The 17,336-nt window shown below is 54.4% G+C and overlaps 1 protein-coding gene across 2 annotated transcripts; it reads left to right on the top strand.

The window, feature by feature from the left end:
- The first annotated feature begins 6,864 nt into the window (after positions 1-6,864).
- Positions 6,865-15,492, top strand: DPF1 (double PHD fingers 1). 2 transcript variants are annotated; one of them, XM_072608271.1, is made up of 12 exons: positions 6,865-7,076; positions 7,310-7,470; positions 7,586-7,747; positions 8,941-9,068; positions 9,666-9,755; positions 10,396-10,474; positions 10,877-11,008; positions 11,695-11,745; positions 12,117-12,236; positions 14,371-14,483; positions 14,755-14,905; positions 15,089-15,486. In XM_072608271.1, the coding sequence occupies exons 2-12, from the start codon at positions 7,386-7,388 to the stop codon at positions 15,157-15,159; spliced, it is 1,182 nt and encodes a 393-aa protein (XP_072464372.1). In that variant the 5' UTR covers positions 6,865-7,076; positions 7,310-7,385; the 3' UTR covers positions 15,160-15,486. The 2 variants fall into 2 exon arrangements, with proteins under 2 accessions (XP_072464372.1, XP_072464373.1); XM_072608272.1 differs by lacking the exon at positions 6,865-7,076 and having other exon boundaries at positions 7,116-7,470; positions 7,586-7,693; positions 14,824-14,905; positions 15,089-15,492.
- The last annotated feature ends 1,844 nt before the right edge of the window (positions 15,493-17,336 follow it).

Raw genomic sequence — 17,336 nt, 5'->3', positions numbered from 1 at the left:
CTTTCTTGCTTCTTTATCTGAACTTAAATACAAGGGGGAGGCAGAGAGGAGACAGCATTCCCTGGTTACATTTTGAGAAAGAGAAGTGCCACAAGGTGGCACCATGACACCGAGTTCCCCGAGGGCCTCTAAGAGAGAAGGAGGCCACCAAGCAAGTTTTTAACATAGTATTCCAGGGGACTTTTCAAGTGAGAATGAGGCCACAAGGGGGAGATGTTATACTATGTTCTATTGGAACATGGCTGGGGTGGGAGAGAGGAGAGAGGGGGAAGACATGTAAAGTGGGGCACCAAGGATGGGGACAAGAAGCCATCTGAGACTGAAGGCTTTCTGTTGGTGGCTATGGAGATCTGAGGCATGGGAAGGTTTGCATGGGGAGGTTTGTTTGTTTTGTGGTGGAGGCAATGTTCACCTTGTTCTCAAGACAAGAGGGATTCTTAGGAGGCTGAGTGCAAAGGGGGAGAAAGGGGAGAGGAGAGAGAGACAGAGGCAGAGACAGGGACAGAGAAAAGAAGAAGGAGGAGGAGGAAGAGGAGAAGGAGGAGGAGGAGGGAGAGGAGAAGGAGAAGAAGAAGAGAAGAAAAAGAAAAGGAGAAAAGATGAAGAAAAAGAAGAAGAGGAGAGAAGGAGGAGAAGAGGGAAGGAGGGAAGGAGGGGGGCCGTCTGGCCTAGAATCAGCCAATGGCTTCAGTAAGTTTTCAGAAGAGGATACAGGGGACTGAGAGCCTACATTTCTAGGTAAGGAAAGGACCTGAAAGGCATGGGGAAAAGGCAGAACAGAAAAAAGTAGGGTGCCTGGGGCTCCAGGATGGGATGGAGTTATTCCTGCCCTTTTCTAGGTCTTTAACTCACTTTTCTACTCCCTACACTGATGATTATCAAATTCCTTCAGCTCTGACTTCAGTCCCTGGCTCCAGACCTTCATTTCCAAATTCCTGCTGAGTAATCTCCCTTGCCTTTTTACACTCAACAGGCCCAACCAACCAACTAATCAATCAACAAACACCAACTTTGTGCCAGTCATCACTTTAGGCATTAGGTTGACAGACAAAAAAATACAACAGCCCTTGCCCTCAGGGGGCTTATATATGATGGAGGAAGACATGTACAAATATAATATTTAAAAAAAAGGATACAAGACAAGGACAAGTTAATTTCTGGTGTGTGTGTGGGGGGGGAAGGAAGGCACTAGCTACTGAGGGATCAGAAAAGACTTCAGTTCACTTTAGGAAGTGACAATGGAGCTGGGCTCTGAAGGGAATTAGGACTTTCAAGAGGTAGGACATTACAAGAAAGGAAAACCACTTGTACAAAGGCAGGAATGTGGATAACATCATGGGTGAGTAACAAGGTCAATCAACAGAACCATCCAGTGGGAGAAGAGGAATCATATGCAATAAGTCTGGAAATGTAGGCTACAGTAAGGCTGTGAAGAGATTTAAAAGTCAAACAGAAAAGTTTTCATTTTATCCTAGAGATAATGGGGAGTCACTGAAGTTTATTGAGCAAGTTAGTGGCATAGTGTGACCTGTACTTTTATAACATCAATTTGACTATTGTGTGGAAGATGGACTGAAAAGGGGCCAGGAAGTAGGATCATTCCTCCCGGATTCCTTCTTCCTCTTCTCTTTCCAGGCTGGTATGGGGCTCACCCTGGGAGCCTGGAGACAAAAAAAATAGGGGTTTGTAACACAGCTGTTGGCATGTGGTTTCTCTACCACACTGGGAGCTCCTTGAGAGCACTGACTGTTTGGGTTTTGCTTTTCTTTGTATCCCAAGCTCTTAGCACAGTGCCCAGCACTTACTATGCACTTCATAAATGCCAGTTGACAAGCTATCTGAAAGGACAAACTCTCTGAAGGGTGGAGTGAAACTCCATCTCTAAGCCCCAGACTTTCCTTTTCCCCTGTGCTATCTCACTTGTCTATTTCCCTCTGCTTTATTTTTCATTTAGGAACCTATTCCCTAGATCATTGTATACTCTGCCAAGAGCTCTGTGTGTGTGCGTGCGTGCGTGTGTGTGTGTGTGTGAGTGTATGTATATGTCCAGTGTTCTCCTGTGGTGGGTGGGGAACCTTCCAGTTATGGTGTCCTTAGCTTCCACTGACTCTTAAGAACTCAAGAGAGTAGGAGAAGTTAGTGTAGTAAATAAGGATTAGCTTTGTTCCACTTGGCCCCAGTGGTTAGAACTTGGAGTAGGGGCAGAGGTTGCAAAATAGTCCAATTTGGCTTTGAGGTTCAGAAAAACTTCCTAACAATGAGAAGTAATGCAAGGTGGAATGAGTGGCTTCTCAGGTGACTGAGTGGATTTCTCCTGTCTGGAGGAAGAAAATCTCTTGCTTAAGAGGGCACAGGCAATAATAAGTAACAAAGAGTTAAAGACTTGAAGAGTAAAGACTTGAACTCTGTCTTCAAACAAAAACTCGATGACCACTGGTTAGATATGTAGAGGAGTGGCTTGTTTAGGGATAACTCAGAATCAGGATGGACTCTGAGTTTCCTGACAACTAAAAAATTCTGGGATTCTTCTGGAGAGGGAGACCTCTGGGCACTGCAGCAGGCCAAGGGGCTTTCTTAAACTCCTTGGGAATCTAGAGAGAATATAAGGTTAAGATGAAAAATCCACATATAGGTTGAGGAGGTGGACACACAAAGACACACAGGCACATGGAAACACACTTAGAAAATCTAATGTAGCAAGGAGCCCAAGGTTGAGGTCTCAGGAGACCTACTTCAACCTGTGATTTTGGGCAAAGATCTCTGTGGGGTTCACTTTCCTCATCAATCCACTGACAGAGTTGGGCTCCATAGACTCAGATGTCCCACTAAACTCAGTGCAAATGCCAGTGTGGGGGAATTTGTCTCATTTTTCCTCCCTCAATCCCTCCTGGGGACTCCAGACTTTCCCTGGCAAAGGATTCGGGATGGAATGAAAAGAGTCCAGGGTTTGGAGTTTGGAGTTCGTCTTGGCTTATTACTGCATCAAGTTTTCCCTCTCCGGACTTCGATTCCCCCTCTTTAATTGGAGAACTAGGCAGGGGAATAGGTGTTGGAATAGGTGGTCCTTAAGTACTCTTTACCAGCTCAGATGTTCAGGGTTATGTCATTCTTCCAAGGCTTCGGACGATTCAGTACTGAGGACAGCTCCCAGGACCGCCCCCTGCCGGAGGTCTATTCTGTTACAAGCCCTGAAGTCTGAGAAAGGCTAAGGATGTTCAGTTTCGAGGCAGGCCCAGGGGCATGCTTCCACTCTCACCTTAGGGGACCTTCTCCATCCCTTTAGTGTGAGTCCCACAACTTAGTTTTGGGTTCTGGAGTGTTCCCTAAGGGAGCAAGGTATGGGGGAAGGAGGGGTATGATCTCCAAGTAGATCAGGAATTATCTAGATACTCAAACCCCTTTCATTTTACAGATGAGGGAACTGATGGGGGGGGGGGGGGGGAGAAGAGAAAGAATGTGTCCAGGATCACACAGGGAGTAAGTAACCGAGATGAAATTCCAAACCAGGGCTTCTGCTTTCAAACTCAGCGCTCTTCACTCCCTTCCATTCCACTGGGCTGAATCTCTGCCCCGGGCACGGGCCGCTGCTCTGCTGGGAGGAAATTTCAGAAAGGAGGAACTAGGGGATAAGGTATGGGTGATAAACTCAGAGCGGGGATGCCTATAGAGCTGGGTTTCCTGGGGATAGGTCTTGGGGATACAGGATTCCCATACATTCCCTCTACCCCACGTAGCCTGACTTGGCCGGAAGGGGGACGTTGTGCCTGACGGAGAGCTCCAGGGAAAGGATGCTCCGGCCTCCTTCGGCACTCCCCGCCCGGTACCTCGGCTGCCCAATCGGCGCCCTGGGGGAGTGGGCAACCCGCAGGGCAGTCGGGATTTGGAGTTCTCCCAGGTTGGCCCCCTCCCCACCCGGGTGTTTGAGAGGACTCCATCTCCCAACGTCCCCCGGGAGGTGTGAGGATTGGCAGACCCAGCCCACCCCTTTCCCCCTCCCCCGTGCCCCCCTTCAGTCCCTGATCCCCTCCCCCCTCCTCCTTGGTCGCGGCCCCGCCCCCCGGCCCCGCCCCTCCCCTCACCGCAGCCGAAGAATGAATGAAATTGTAGCGCGCTGGGCGGCGGAGCAGGAGCAGGAGGAGGAGGCGGCGGCGGCGGCGGCGGCGGCGGCGGCGGCGGCGGTGGCAGCGGCAGCAGCGGCGGGGGTCGGGCACGGCCAGCGGAGCGCGGGGCCCCGGGGGGCCGGAGCCGGGTCCCGAGGGCCGAGTGGCTACGGCGCCGGGGGAGGGGAGCGGGCCATGGCCACCGCCATCCAGAACCCCCTCAAGTCGTGAGTCTCCCCTTCCATCCCATCCTCCCTCCCTCCCTCCCTCCTCCCACCGGGCACGGGGCTGGGCACGGCGGGCAGAGAGGGGACAGGAGCCCTGGAGCCTTGTGTCTGCCCCATTTCCCTTCCCGGAGATTGATGGGTGCCACTGACACCTGGGCGCCCTCCGCCTCCCCCCCGCATCCCCCAAGCCTTGGGTTTGATAGGAGCTGGGGATTATTGGGAGGGGGCGGGGGATGGGCACGTTTGGCAGCTGAACCTGTCCCCCCTCCACCTTCCAAGCCGTCTCTATTGTCGCCACCCTCAGTGCAGGAATTTGCAGATCCCCAGGTCCGGGCTGGGGGCGGGAAGGGAAGTGGATCTGCTGGAGGCTGGGAGGGGGGGGTTCACCATCCCCGCCAACCCTAGGCACTGGTTCTGGGACTTGTTAACCTGCCAGCCTCCAAGGCTGGGGAAGGGAACTGGGAGCCGCAACCGCCTGGGTCCCCCCCCACTGTGGACCCTCCAGTATAACGGGGCGGGGGCGCCCCTTTCCCTGGCTCCACAGGCTCCTCCCCCAGGAGTGACAGGCGCGTGCCCGACAGAGGGGGAGGAGGCTGGGGAGTGGCGCGTGCCCGTGAGTTGTCGGGGACGCGGAGGCGCACAAAGGGGCCCCGGGACAGCCCCCCTTCCTGGCCCACCCCGTGAGCTTGGCCTTGACCTTGGGGTTGAAGGGGTGTGAGGGTCAGAGCGAGGCCGCGTGAGACTGAGGGCAAGCAGCAGGAGGGTTGGGGGTTGCTGGGTTTCCTGGAAGTCTCTGATCCCTGTCTTTTCTATCTCTGTCTCTGCGAGATCTGGAAGCTAGGGGCCGGGCGACCAAAGGGGGGGGTGGGGGGGGCCACCGTGCACGCGCCAGCACGTGTGGCCTGTGTGCGCGCTCTGCGGGTCTGTGCGCGCCCCGGCTGCTTGTAAGCTCCTGTGTGAGACTGTGATTGTGTGGGGGGGTCTGTGCATGTGAATCAGGAGGCCTTTCCGGGTGTGCGTGTGTGTGGGGTCCAGTTGTCTCTGTATCCCAGTGCGTATGCCTGTTGTCAGTGTGATCTGGGTGTCAATTTGTGGTGTAGAGTTGTATCAGCATAATTGTGTTGTATGCTTCTGTATTATGTGTTTACTGCGTGTTGTGTACTTGTGGATTGTGTGTGGTAGCCGAACCTGGGTGTAAGTAAAGGTATATGTGGTTCACACACGGTCTAACTACACATAGTGCCCACGTTAGTGCCAAAATAGGAGTCTGTCTCCGGATTTTCACCTGGCCCAGGCCTCACACCACTCTGTCCCCTTCCCCCACGAGCTGCCAGGGCCTCTCCTTCCCGGGGCCAGACCTAGATTTGGCCTCTAGTGACAGCACCGACCCCCTCCTCCACCTTCCGCCCCGCCACCCCCGCACTACATTTCCCAGCATGCCCCGGGGAGTCCCTCTCCCCCCCCATGTTGGTTGATGTCCCCGCCCCCACCCCCACCCTGAGAATGAATGGAGTGGCCGCCAGGGCCAGGGCGCTGCAGACCCCGAAGCTCTGAGGTGACCCGGGCGAGGGTCGGGCCAGGTGCAAGATGGCCACGGTCAACCCCAGCCCAGTCCGGTGGTGAGCCCGGCACCTCCGCCCCATCCCATCCCACAGGGCGGGGGTTGCAGAGCGTGTGTCTCGGAGTGGGATTTTGTGTGTGTGTGTGTGTGTGTGTGTGTGTGTGTAGGGGGGAATTGTGATTGTGTCTCCTGTAATTGTGTGCTTGTCTCGTGTTGCTGTGTGTGTAACGGAGATTTGTGCATTCGTCTTGGATTGTGTTATCAGTGGTTTGGTCTTCCGTGAATCTTCAAGTGGCATTGTATTAATCTATATTCCAAAACAACTCCACAAACGCCTATCGACCACCTACTGTGTACAAGGCCTTTGGTGTGGTTGTCATTCGGGGAGCCTCAGTGTCCTCATCTGTCTAATGGGGATGCGAATTCCTCCGCTACCTGTCTCCGTTCCAAAGGAGAGGAATTGTCTTCTTTTGCTGTCAGTGTGTAATTTGGTGACCCCCTTGACCCGTATTTGGGATTGTGTAGACAAAGGGATCGGATTAGCTGATCTGCAAAATCCCTTCCATTTCGACATACCTGGGGGAGGGGGGAAGTGAGGCTAGGGTGGGGGGAGGGCGGTAACTGTATCTGGTTTTGTGTCCTCCGGGTAGTACACCAAGGAGTGTAGAGGTAGTCTACCTGGTGTATAATATATGGGTGTATGGTGTTGTGGGGGGCGTTGTAGAAGAACTAAAGTGGGGGGAGGGACTGTGCTGGCGCTCACTCCCCCTCCACCCCCACCCCGGGACATTCGCGCTGCCGGGGATGCCTGCGGGCGTGGGCACCACCTAGCGCTCAGCCGCGGGGGAGAGAGGGTCAAGCTGTCTGAGCCTGGTTAGGGGAGGGAAGGGCTCTACCCCTCTCTCCGCCCACTGAACATCCGCCCCGGCGGCATCCCAGACTTTAGCTCCTCCTCTTTTTTTTCCCATCCAAATATGCCAGCTACTCCCCAAAGTTTGAGGGCTACCACGACGTTCCAGGACACTTCCCCGCACACCAGCACAATTCAGATGTTCTAGGCCCAAGCCCCTGCTTTTCAGCGCCTACTCTCTGGCACCTCCTGCTTTTCAGTCCCCCCTCCCCCCACTACGTTCCAGCACCCTCCCCAAGTTCCAGCTTTCTCCAGAAACTCTGGACCCGGAGATTTCGGTACTTCCCACGTTTCAGTGACTCCCAGACCCTCCAGTGACTGGGCCACAGTGTCCCAGCGCCTTCCCTAAACCCAACCCAACTGAGGCCCAGGGTCCACCCGAACATTCGAGCCGGACCCAGGTGTTCCGGCGTCCCCCGAAGTCCCGGGGCATTCCCAGAGGTTCGAGGGCTCCAGGCTCAGACCCAGAGGCGTCTGCTCGGCTGACCCTGCTTGCTTTGCCTCCCCGCAGCCTGGGCGAGGATTTCTACCGCGAGGCCATCGAGCACTGCCGCAGCTACAACGCGCGCCTGTGCGCCGAGCGGAGCATGCGCTTGCCCTTCCTCGACTCGCAGACCGGGGTGGCCCAAAACAACTGCTACATCTGGATGGAGAAGACCCACCGCGGGCCCGGTGAGGAAAGCGGCGGCGCCTGATTGGGAGGGATGGGGAGAGGGAGGAGGAAAGGGGAAGGGGAGGGGGGCAGATGCCTCAACAGTCTCCCCACCTTTGCCCCTCTCCTCTCCAGGACTGGCCCCTGGACAGATCTACACCTATCCGGCCCGCTGCTGGAGGAAGAAGCGAAGACTGAACATCTTGGAGGACCCCAGGCTGCGACCCTGCGAGTACAAGATCGGTCCGTGGGGGGCCCCCAGCCCAGCCCCTGCCCCCAGTGTGAGCGTGGCCCAGCGTGAGCACCTGAGCCTGTGTCTGAGCGTGTGCGGCCCCCGGGGCCTGTGTTGGTGGTATTGAGTCTGGGGGGGGGGAGGCACCCGGGGCGCAAATTGTTATTGATGTCAGAGACAGCGTAGAATGAGACTGACAGGGACCTAGGGACCTTGCCACCGAGGGAGGTAGGTTTTGAACTCAAGTACTCTGAGTTCCCTTTTATCTGTGTGGTAACCTATCACCTGACTGTGACTAAGAATCAGAATGACTTAAAAGTGTTGGAATCAGGAAGATCTGGATTCAGATCCTGCCTCAGACAATTGTGGTGAGATCTTGGGCAAGTCAAGTTCCTCAGTTGTAAAACAGCATGTACCCCACAGGTTATTTTGAGGTGCTCCAATGAGAGAATGTATGTAAAACATCTCCAAGAGCTAGATGGAAGCTGTTGTGCAAATGTGGTTGCATTTGTGATTGTGTGTCTGTGTGTGGTTGTGATTGTGTGACTTGTGGTAGTTTGTGATTGTGTATCTGTGTGGTTATGTGTGTATGGCTGTGTCTGTGCCTGTGGTTGTATGTGATTGTATCTGTGATTGTGTCTGTGTGATTATGTGTGGTTGTGTGTATGATTGTGTGTCTCGGTGCTTGTGTCATGGTTGTATGTGTATCTGTGTGATTGTGTGTCTGTGTGGTGTCTGGCAGGGTGAAATCTACATGCTGAGAAAGCATTCGGCAAACATGTGTACTCTGTGCAAAGCCATGCTTGTGATGGTGTCTCCGTGTGGCTGATGGCAACTGAGTGTATGAGAACTCAGAATTGAGGGCCTCAGTGAGTCTCTGAGAGTATGTCCCTAAGGGGTGGCCCATGGGAGCATGTCTGCCTTAGTTCCAGACTTAGTATGCACTGCTGTGAGCATCTCAGAAAGTGCCCCAGTGTTTTAGGTCAGGACTCAGGTCATACTGTCTAGAGAGACTCCATGGGGTGGGTTGGGGGTTGGGTAGATGTGTGTATGTGTGTGTGAGAGGGTGGGAGGCAGAGGAAGAAAAGAGGAGGGTGAGAGAAAGACAGGGAGGAGGGAGAAAGGGAGAGGGAGAAAGAGATGGAGAAAGAGGAGAGAGAAAAGGAAGAGGGAGAAGATAGAGAAAGAGAGGAGACAGAAGGGGGTCCTTGGCAAACAACATTTCTTTGACCCTCCCTGTTTTCCACCCTTCCCTCAGACTGTGAAACACCCCTAAAGAAGGAAGGGGGTCTCCCTGAAGGGCCAGTCCTGGAGGCCCTACTGTGTGCAGAGACAGGAGAGAAGAAGATAGAACTAAAGGAAGAAGAAACCATCATGGACTGTCAGGTGGGGTGGGGTGGGGGGCCTGCCCTCCAGCCCTGCCCCTATCCCTCCTCCAGACTTCTTTTGGAATAGCCACATTCTCCCCTCCAGCACATATGAGGAAGGCCACCCTGACCATCCTCCTGAGATGACACTTGGGAGTGTCACTCATGTCTGTCTCCTGCTCCAAAAACTCCCTTGACTCCCCACATCTGTAAGGAATTGGCATCCCTAGCCTACCCTTCAGTCTCAGAGGTCTCCACACTCCCAGGGGCTCTCTTCTCGAAATTAAGACTCGAGTGCCTCTGAGTCTTTGTCCCCTCCTCTCTGTCCTCCCCAGCCTTCCTACATCAATCCCCTTCCCCTAGTTCCTTCAGCCTTGCAGCGCCTTCTCTATCCTATATTCTCACCCTGAGTTGGGTTTTTTTTTGGTGTGGAAGGTTCCCTCCCCACCCCCTCACTCTAACAGAGTCCTTTTCTTGCCCCTTGCCCTCCTTGGAGACCCAACTCGGGGGCAGCCCCAGCTAGAGGTCTCTCTTCCACCATCCCTGATGCTGCTGCCCACTCCTAAAGCCTCAGCAAGCATCCCTTCCCTGAAAACTTGTGTTTCCTCCTGCCCAGAAGCAACAGATGTTAGAATTTCCCCATGAACTTGAGGTGGAGGACCTGGAAGACGACATTCCTCGCCGAAAGAGCAAAGCCAAGGGGAAGGTAGCTGGGGCCCGGTTCCCCCTGCTCCCCTGCTCCCCCTCCCCCTTCCCCTCCCAGGCCTGAGCCCAGCTTCTCCCCGGGCCGCCCATAGAGCCAGATTCTCTTATCTGCTGAGCCCATCTCTGTCTTTTTACCCTTGGCCCATTTTCCATAGTCTTTGCTCTCATCCGGGGCCTCAGACCTGCTTAGCCCAGCATTTCCCCCACAGGATGCTAGAGCTGGAGAAGACCTCCAAATCCATATAGTCCAAATCCATATTGGACTATTCAGGAAACTGAGGCCAAGAGAGCTTAAATGACTTGCCCTTAGTTTAAGTGACAGGCTCAAACCCAAGACCAGGCCTTTGACTACAAGTCTGGCACTGCCCTTCAAGGCCTCTGCCATTACCTTCACCCCACTTCCTCCCTACTATCTCCCCAAGGCTTTGGCTTCCTAGGGTCCCTTCTGGGTCCCCCTTTCTAGCTCCTTGACACTCCCATGTTTCTGTTTTGCTTCCCCCTCAATATTGGCTATGTGGATTTCTTTTCTTCTTTGGCCTAGCCTTTTCCTCTCAGGGTTTTCCCAATCCAGGCCTCAAATCTTCCAGTTTCTTACTTTCTCTCCTCCCCAGTCCCTCCAAGTTTCCTTGTTTTTCTTCCAGGCGTATGGCATTGGGGGGCTTCGGAAACGCCAAGACACTACCTCCCTGGAGGACAGGGACAAGCCGTATGTCTGCGATAGTGAGTCCCTTTGAGGTGTGGGGAGGAGGAGAGGGGCCCCCAGAGCCTCCCCCATCTTGGGCTGAGGGCTAATGGCAGGGGACAGGGATGAGCCCCAGGGGAGGAGAGATGGCCCACCAAAAGCAGATTCCTTTGTTTTATTGGGGGATGGGGCAAAAGTTCCCACAGAAGCCTCCTTCCTGTTCTCTGTACCCTGCCAGAGTGGTCTGAGGCCGGAGGAAGCAGGAGATTGGCAGGGGGGACAGGTCTGATGTGGCTCTTGTGATATGTCCCTTCAACCTCAGGGCCAAGCTGGAGGGTCTAGGGCTGGTGGGGGAGTGAGTGAGCGTGGAGAAGGCAGGAGAGGGGTGGTGGGGACAGGTCTGATCAGCCCCCCTCCCTTCCCCATCCCCCACCCCCCAGTCTGCGGGAAACGTTATAAGAACCGCCCAGGTCTGAGCTACCACTACACCCACACCCACCTGGCAGAAGAGGAGGGCGAGGAGAACGCAGAACGGCACACCCTGCCCTTCCACCGGAAAAACAACCACAAGCGTGAGCCAGGGGGTCAGGGCCTGGGGGGCATCAGGAGAAGCCCAGGGGGCTGGGCTGGGCTGGGCCAGGTGCCTCGGCGCATTCCTCCCCAACTTTGGGAGCCTGGCACATCATCGTGGTCGCCTTTACCATCCTTGGGGTTTCCATGGCAACCAGCCCTCTCCCTGGCCCGGGCGGAAGATTTCTGGGTCTGATTTATTGCTTCAATTAGAGATCAGGGAGGGGGTGGGGAGATGCCAATGGGGGGTGATGGATGATTTCCCCACACACACTCAACTTCAGCCTCCTTCCCTCCCTCCTCTTGGGCCTGGGGGCACCTGGGGAAGCCTTGGGCTTTAAGCCTGCTGAGCCAAGTGGGCAGTAAGAGTTCCAGCCCCCTCCCATCCCTTCCCCTCCTTTCGGATAAGTGGGGATTCCCAGGAAGGGGACAGAGAGCAAAGGGATGGAGTCTAGGGGTCCTCTAGCCCCTGCATTGGGCCCCTCTGCTTACAATGCTGGGGCTCCCCCTTCCTTTTCCCTCTGTCTGCACCTGGCTCTGTGTGCATCTGTGGGTGGCCCCAGCCTAGCCCTGCCTTTGAACTTGTCCTGCCTAAAAAAAGGCAGCCTCATCCAAGTACTCCATCCCAGGGGAGAAGGGCATTGAGGGTGCCAGTGTGTGGTACCAAGCCATCTCTCTGCCTCCCCAGAGTTTTACAAAGAACTGGCTTGGATTCCTGAAGCCCAAAGAAAGCACACAGGTAACCCACCTCCCAAATCTGCCCTGCTCCAAATCACCGTCCTCCTTGGCTGGAGAGACAAGAGTCAGACAGAGACAAAGAGAGAAACAGAGACTGACAGAGACAGACACAGGGTGACAGAGAAAGAGAAACAGAGACAAAGCCTCAGAGACACAGAGACAGACGCTGAGACAGAGAATCAGAGACAGTGAGTCAGAGAGAGACAGAGCTGGAGAAAGAACCTAGAGATGGAGAAGGAGAGGGAGAGACAGTTCAGACTGTGACTGGGAGACAGCAGCAGGTAAGAGAGGCAGGGTGAAGATTGGGGGGCACCAAGCTGGTACCCTTGTTCCTGCAGGCTGGACCTCCCAAGCCTTCCTGTTGTTTTACAGCTAAGAAGGCTCCAGATGGCACAGTCATCCCCAATGGCTACTGTGACTTCTGTCTGGGCGGTTCCAAAAAGACGGGGTGTCCTGAGGACCTCATTTCCTGTGCTGACTGTGGCCGATCGGGTAACTCCCACCATAGAGGATCCAGGCAGGGGTCAGGGGAAGTCTGGGGCACACAGGATGCCCAGAAGGCATGCATTATCCCTGTGGGCCTGAGGTGCCTAGAGAAGAGAGTTGTGGTTCCTTGGGGCATCTTGGGTCAGAGATATCATTAGGATCATGGCATTTAAAACAGAAGGGAACCCCAGAAGTTGTCTGGTCCAGCCTCCTCATCTTACAGAGAAGGAGACTCAAGCCCACCAATAGGAACCAGGGTTACTCAGCTAGTATGCAGAAGCCAGGACTGGGACTCACCCACTGACTTGAAATCAAACAGTCTTTCCAGGGCACAACCAATTCTTAAGCATTTAATAAACACTTGTGATGTGGCAGACACCGTGCAAGCCAAAACTGAAACAGTTCCTTCCCTGACAGAGTCTCCATTCCACCGGGGGAAGGAGATCTTTACACGTGCCCACATAGACATCATAACCTGCTGAGCTGGAGTTTCTCTCTCCTCCTCAGACACAGTGGCACAAGGGCTGGGCTGATGGGGAGAGTTAGAGACCTCTCCATCCTAGAAAACTACACGGGCACCCAATCCTTCCTCCTGTGGGTGCCTCCAAAGTGTAGATTTTGTCTTCTCCTCACTCCAACACTTTTCATCTCATATAACTCACTGGCTGCTCAAATGGTCTGCCAAGACCGATAGGGAAAACCATTGGGAAACAGGACACCTTCTGGAGAGGGATTATGGTGCCTTGGAAAGAGCACCCACTTCAGAGGACCTGAGACCTATTTCTGCTACTTCTGAGTTGGCCAAGTTACTCCCCCTCCTTGGATCTCAATTTCCCCCCTCTATAAAAGGAGGTACTTAGATCAGAGGGGGAAGGTAGAAGGGAATAAACATTAACTTATTACTTTCTAAGTGCTAGGCACTGCTAAGCACCTTACAAATATTCTCACAATAACCCTTGGAGATATGTGCTATTATTAGCCTCATTTTACAGATGAGAAAACTGAAGTAGAGATTGAAGTGACTTGCTCATTATCACATAGCCAGTAAGTTTCTGAGGCTGGATTTGAATTCGTCTTCCCTATGCCAGACTCAGTGTTTTATCCCCTGCAATACCGAGTTGCCTCTAGATGGCATCTAGGGACCCTCCTAGCTGGAAATCTTTGTTCTGGTTTCCCATATCAATTTTCTATTTCTACAGATAAAGTCAGAAAAGGATATAATTTTAGAAATGGAAGGAGTTTGTTTAGAGGCTGACTCCTCATCCTACAAATGAGGAAACAGAAGTAATTTGCCCAAGGTCACTAAGAATGACCTTGGGGTAAATGGTAGAGTCAGGACTTGAATCCAGGTCTTGTGACTGAGCACAGGGAGGTTTGACCCTACCACTGCCTCAAAAGGAGATTGAACAGGATAAAGAAGAGGAACATGTATAATCTGTAACTCCCATCCTCAAACATATGGAGGAATAATTGTCATGGGGAATCACAGAATTTTAGCATGGAAGGGGGCTTAGAGGTCTTCTAGGCTGACCCTGTTATTTTACAGATAAGGAAACTGAGGCTCAGGCAGGGAAAGTAATCACATAGCTACTAAGTGACTCAAACTCAGGTCCTTGGACTAATTCAGAGGATTATAGATCATGCTGGATGGGACCTCAGGGACCTGGTTTATCCTTTATATTCCACAGATGAAGAAACTGATGAAGTATTTAGTATAGCTTATATATAATAAACATACAGTTTATATATAGTATATGTTAGGATAGCATTTAGTATCAGAGGTAGGGATTTGAACCTGAGACCTCTGACTCTACCATACTTTCTCCTAAGAAGGAACAGAAATGTTCTGTGTGACCAGAGATGCCAGAACTAGGAGCACTGCATGCAGAGTGCAGACTGATTTGGCTTACTGTATGGAAAAACTCCAATAATGGGAGAGCCCAGCGAAAGGAAATGAGCTCCCCATCACTGGAAGTATCCAAATACAAAGGACTTCAGTGGAGGAGGCTGTAGGGTGAGGGGGGCTCCTATCTGGGAAGGAGGTTGGGTTCAACCACAATCTTGTCAATGCCTCCCAGCTCCAAGGGCAGAGACTTTCTGAGTCTGGGATGCTGAGCCTACTTTGGACTCCACTCCCCAGGTCACCCATCCTGTTTACAATTCACGGTGAACATGACTGCGGCTGTAAGGACATACCGCTGGCAGTGCATCGAATGCAAATCTTGCAGCTTGTGTGGCACTTCAGAGAATGATGTGAGTGCCCACCTTGTCCAGCAGCACCAGGCTCTCTGATGCCCGCAGATCCTCCCCGTCCCCATGTCATGGGGCTTTCTGCACTCCCTGGCGGGATGGAGAGAACCACAGGCCCCTTAGATCACCTGGTCCCTGAACAGAGGGGGAAACTGAGGCCTGGAGAGGGGCTGGGTAGGGCTTGTCTGAGATCCCACAAGTGAGTCAGGAGGACTAGAGCCCTGGGCTCTTTCCACCCCGCCTGAGCCTCCCTCCCCCTCCCCCCGCCCCCCAGGGCCTCCGGCGCCCCCCCTCCCGGGTGCCCATGCCGCCTGGTGCCAGCCGCATGGGTCTTACCCTCCAGGACCAGTTGCTATTCTGTGATGACTGTGACCGTGGTTACCATATGTACTGCCTGAGCCCCCCCATGGCTGAGCCCCCGGAAGGTGAGCTAGGGAGCCGATCACAGAGTAGGGTGGAGAGAGGGTCTCTGGCGGGTGTGACCCAGGGCACAGGCCAGCAGAGCATCTGGGGAGAGGGATGCACGCATGAGGAGTTAGCAGGGGCTGTCTGGATGCCAGGGTCCCTTCCTCTTTATCCAACCAAATCCACCTTTGGCCTTCCCACAGGAAGCTGGAGCTGTCACCTGTGTCTCCGGCACCTGAAGGAAAAGGCATCAGCCTACATCACCCTTACCTAGGCCTGGTCCTCACTTGCCCCTTCCCTCACCTGCCCATCCCCATTCCCTGACTCTGAGCCCCACCCCACGGGATGGGGCCCACAAAAGGGTCAGGTTCCCTTCCCCCACAGAGGGGAGTATGTGCCAGCTCCAGCTTCCTCCCTCGTGGGTGGGGGAAGCTAGCCCTGCCTCCACTCCTGGGTGGTGGGTACTGGGGATGCTGCTCTCCTCAAAGCCATAACCCGCCTCTGGGCGGGCACTAGGGGGCGGGCACCGGCTAGGGAGTGGTAGGGGCATGGATGGAACCTTTTTCTACAGAAAAAGACAAAAACTTAAAAAAAAAAAAGACAAAATAATATATACAGAAAGAGAGACCTATACAACTTGATGGGCCTGGACGGTGGGCACCCCCTTCCCGAGTTTCCCACTGGGCCTGTGCCGACTTCCTGCTCAGCCCCCTCCCTTAATTCTGTGGGGAAGCTGGTGGCCTACTCCCATCCTGGGGGCCCACCCCAGCAGCAGGTACTATTTTCCACCTCATGCTCTGGGTAGGCAGGCACCATGCTTGCTCCTTTTCAGCCTGCCCCTTCCCCTTCCCGCGGTGCCCGCTGTGGGCGTTGCATGATGTGAACCATGGTTTTTAAAGTCCTGTTTCCCTTGCCCCCTCCTTGCGCCCGCTCCCCCATGCCCACTGCAAACTATGGGCAGGGGCCGGGCAAGGCGGGCTCCGGCGCTCGCCAGAATGAGAAGCACAGAGTTTGCACCCGGACTGGTTTTTTTCTCCCCATCCCCATCCCCTCGCCAGGCAAGGACCAGGCCCCTTGGCAAGGGGGGGTTCCCTGAACCCTGATGCCCATCTTGAGGGCAACTGGCGAGGGAGGCAGCTGTTTCTTGTGGTTGTGTGTGTTTAATTGTTGGGGTATCCAAAAGACGCTGGGGTTCCTGGGCAAGTGGGCAAGGCCAGGGAGAGGGGGGTCCTGGGGGGCCAGGGCGCCATGGGCTGGCCCTGGCTTCCTGGCACCATGGTCCCATCCTCCCAGCTCCCTATATAGCCTGTCTCCCCCCTTGCCTGCCTCTACTGTGGATCACCCTGTTCTGTGTATTAAACTGGGCCTGGCCCTGCTGTGCCCTGGCCGCTGCCTCCTTCTGTTGGCGCCCAGTTGGGGTGGGGAAGGCAGGAAAAAGGGAGGGAGGGAGGGAGGGAGGGAGGAGGCAGCCAGGGCCCCAGTCCAGCTTTTGTCTGTTTCTTTTCCTTGACTCATCCTTCTCCTCATCTGCTCTTTAATCTTTCCCCAACACCTCCAGGCTCCCTCCAGGGTATCACTCCTCGCCTTAGGTCTCCCTCCCCAACCCCCCATTTCCTCCACTTTCTCTTTCCTCTCCCCCAGACCCTCCCTATCACCCTGTCTGCCCCACTTTCCTCCAGCCTTTTCCTGTCACCCCCAAGTGCCTCTCCAATGCCCCATTCCTCCCTAGTATCCACCATCCCAGTCTCCCCATCACCCTGCCTCTTTCCCATTTCCCTTGCCTCTCCCCATCCTCCTCCCTGTCGCTCCTTGTCTCCCCATCTTCCTCCAATCCTCATCTCTTCTCTCCCTGCTTCTCCCCATCTCCCGCCCTGATTCCATCCCCCACCCCCTCCTGCCTTGCTGGGAAGAGAAGGGAAGGAAAGGGAAGGGGGGATGGGGTGATAGAGACTGCAGCACCCCCCCTCCTCACACACACACACCCAGCCAGCTGTGGTTGTCCTGGCAACGGGCAGCTGCTGCAGCAAGAGACAGAGACAGAGGGTGGGAAGTGGGAGAAGGGATTGTTGGGGGGGGGGGGGTGCAGGGAGAACAGCAGCTACTTCAGTTTTCGCTAGTTCCGGAGGCTCCTCCAATCAGTATTATATCCCCATACGGTTCACCTCGATGCTAGAAGGGAGAGAGAGGGTGCGTGTAAACAACAGTCCACCCTTCACCTTCAACCCCAAGCAGCTAAGGGTAGGGCAAAGGATAGGGAAGCAACAGAGACAGAGGAGAAGGAGAAGGGGGGGAGGGTAGAAGAGACAGATTAGGAGAGGCCAGCAACAGTGCAAGTGACCTAGCAAGAGAGAGACGGGCAAACAGACAGGGCAAGGGAGGGAGACAGACAGATGCAGATGGACAGGCGTGGAGGGGAGAAAGGGACCTAGAGAAAACAAGCAGTTGGTACAG

The sequence above is a fragment of the Notamacropus eugenii genome, chromosome 5 (genome assembly GCF_028372415.1).
Source record: "Notamacropus eugenii isolate mMacEug1 chromosome 5, mMacEug1.pri_v2, whole genome shotgun sequence".
Taxonomy (NCBI): domain Eukaryota; kingdom Metazoa; phylum Chordata; class Mammalia; order Diprotodontia; family Macropodidae; genus Notamacropus; species Notamacropus eugenii.
The sequence above is the reverse complement of the archived record's forward strand: the minus strand, read 5'-3'. Positions and strand labels throughout refer to the sequence as shown.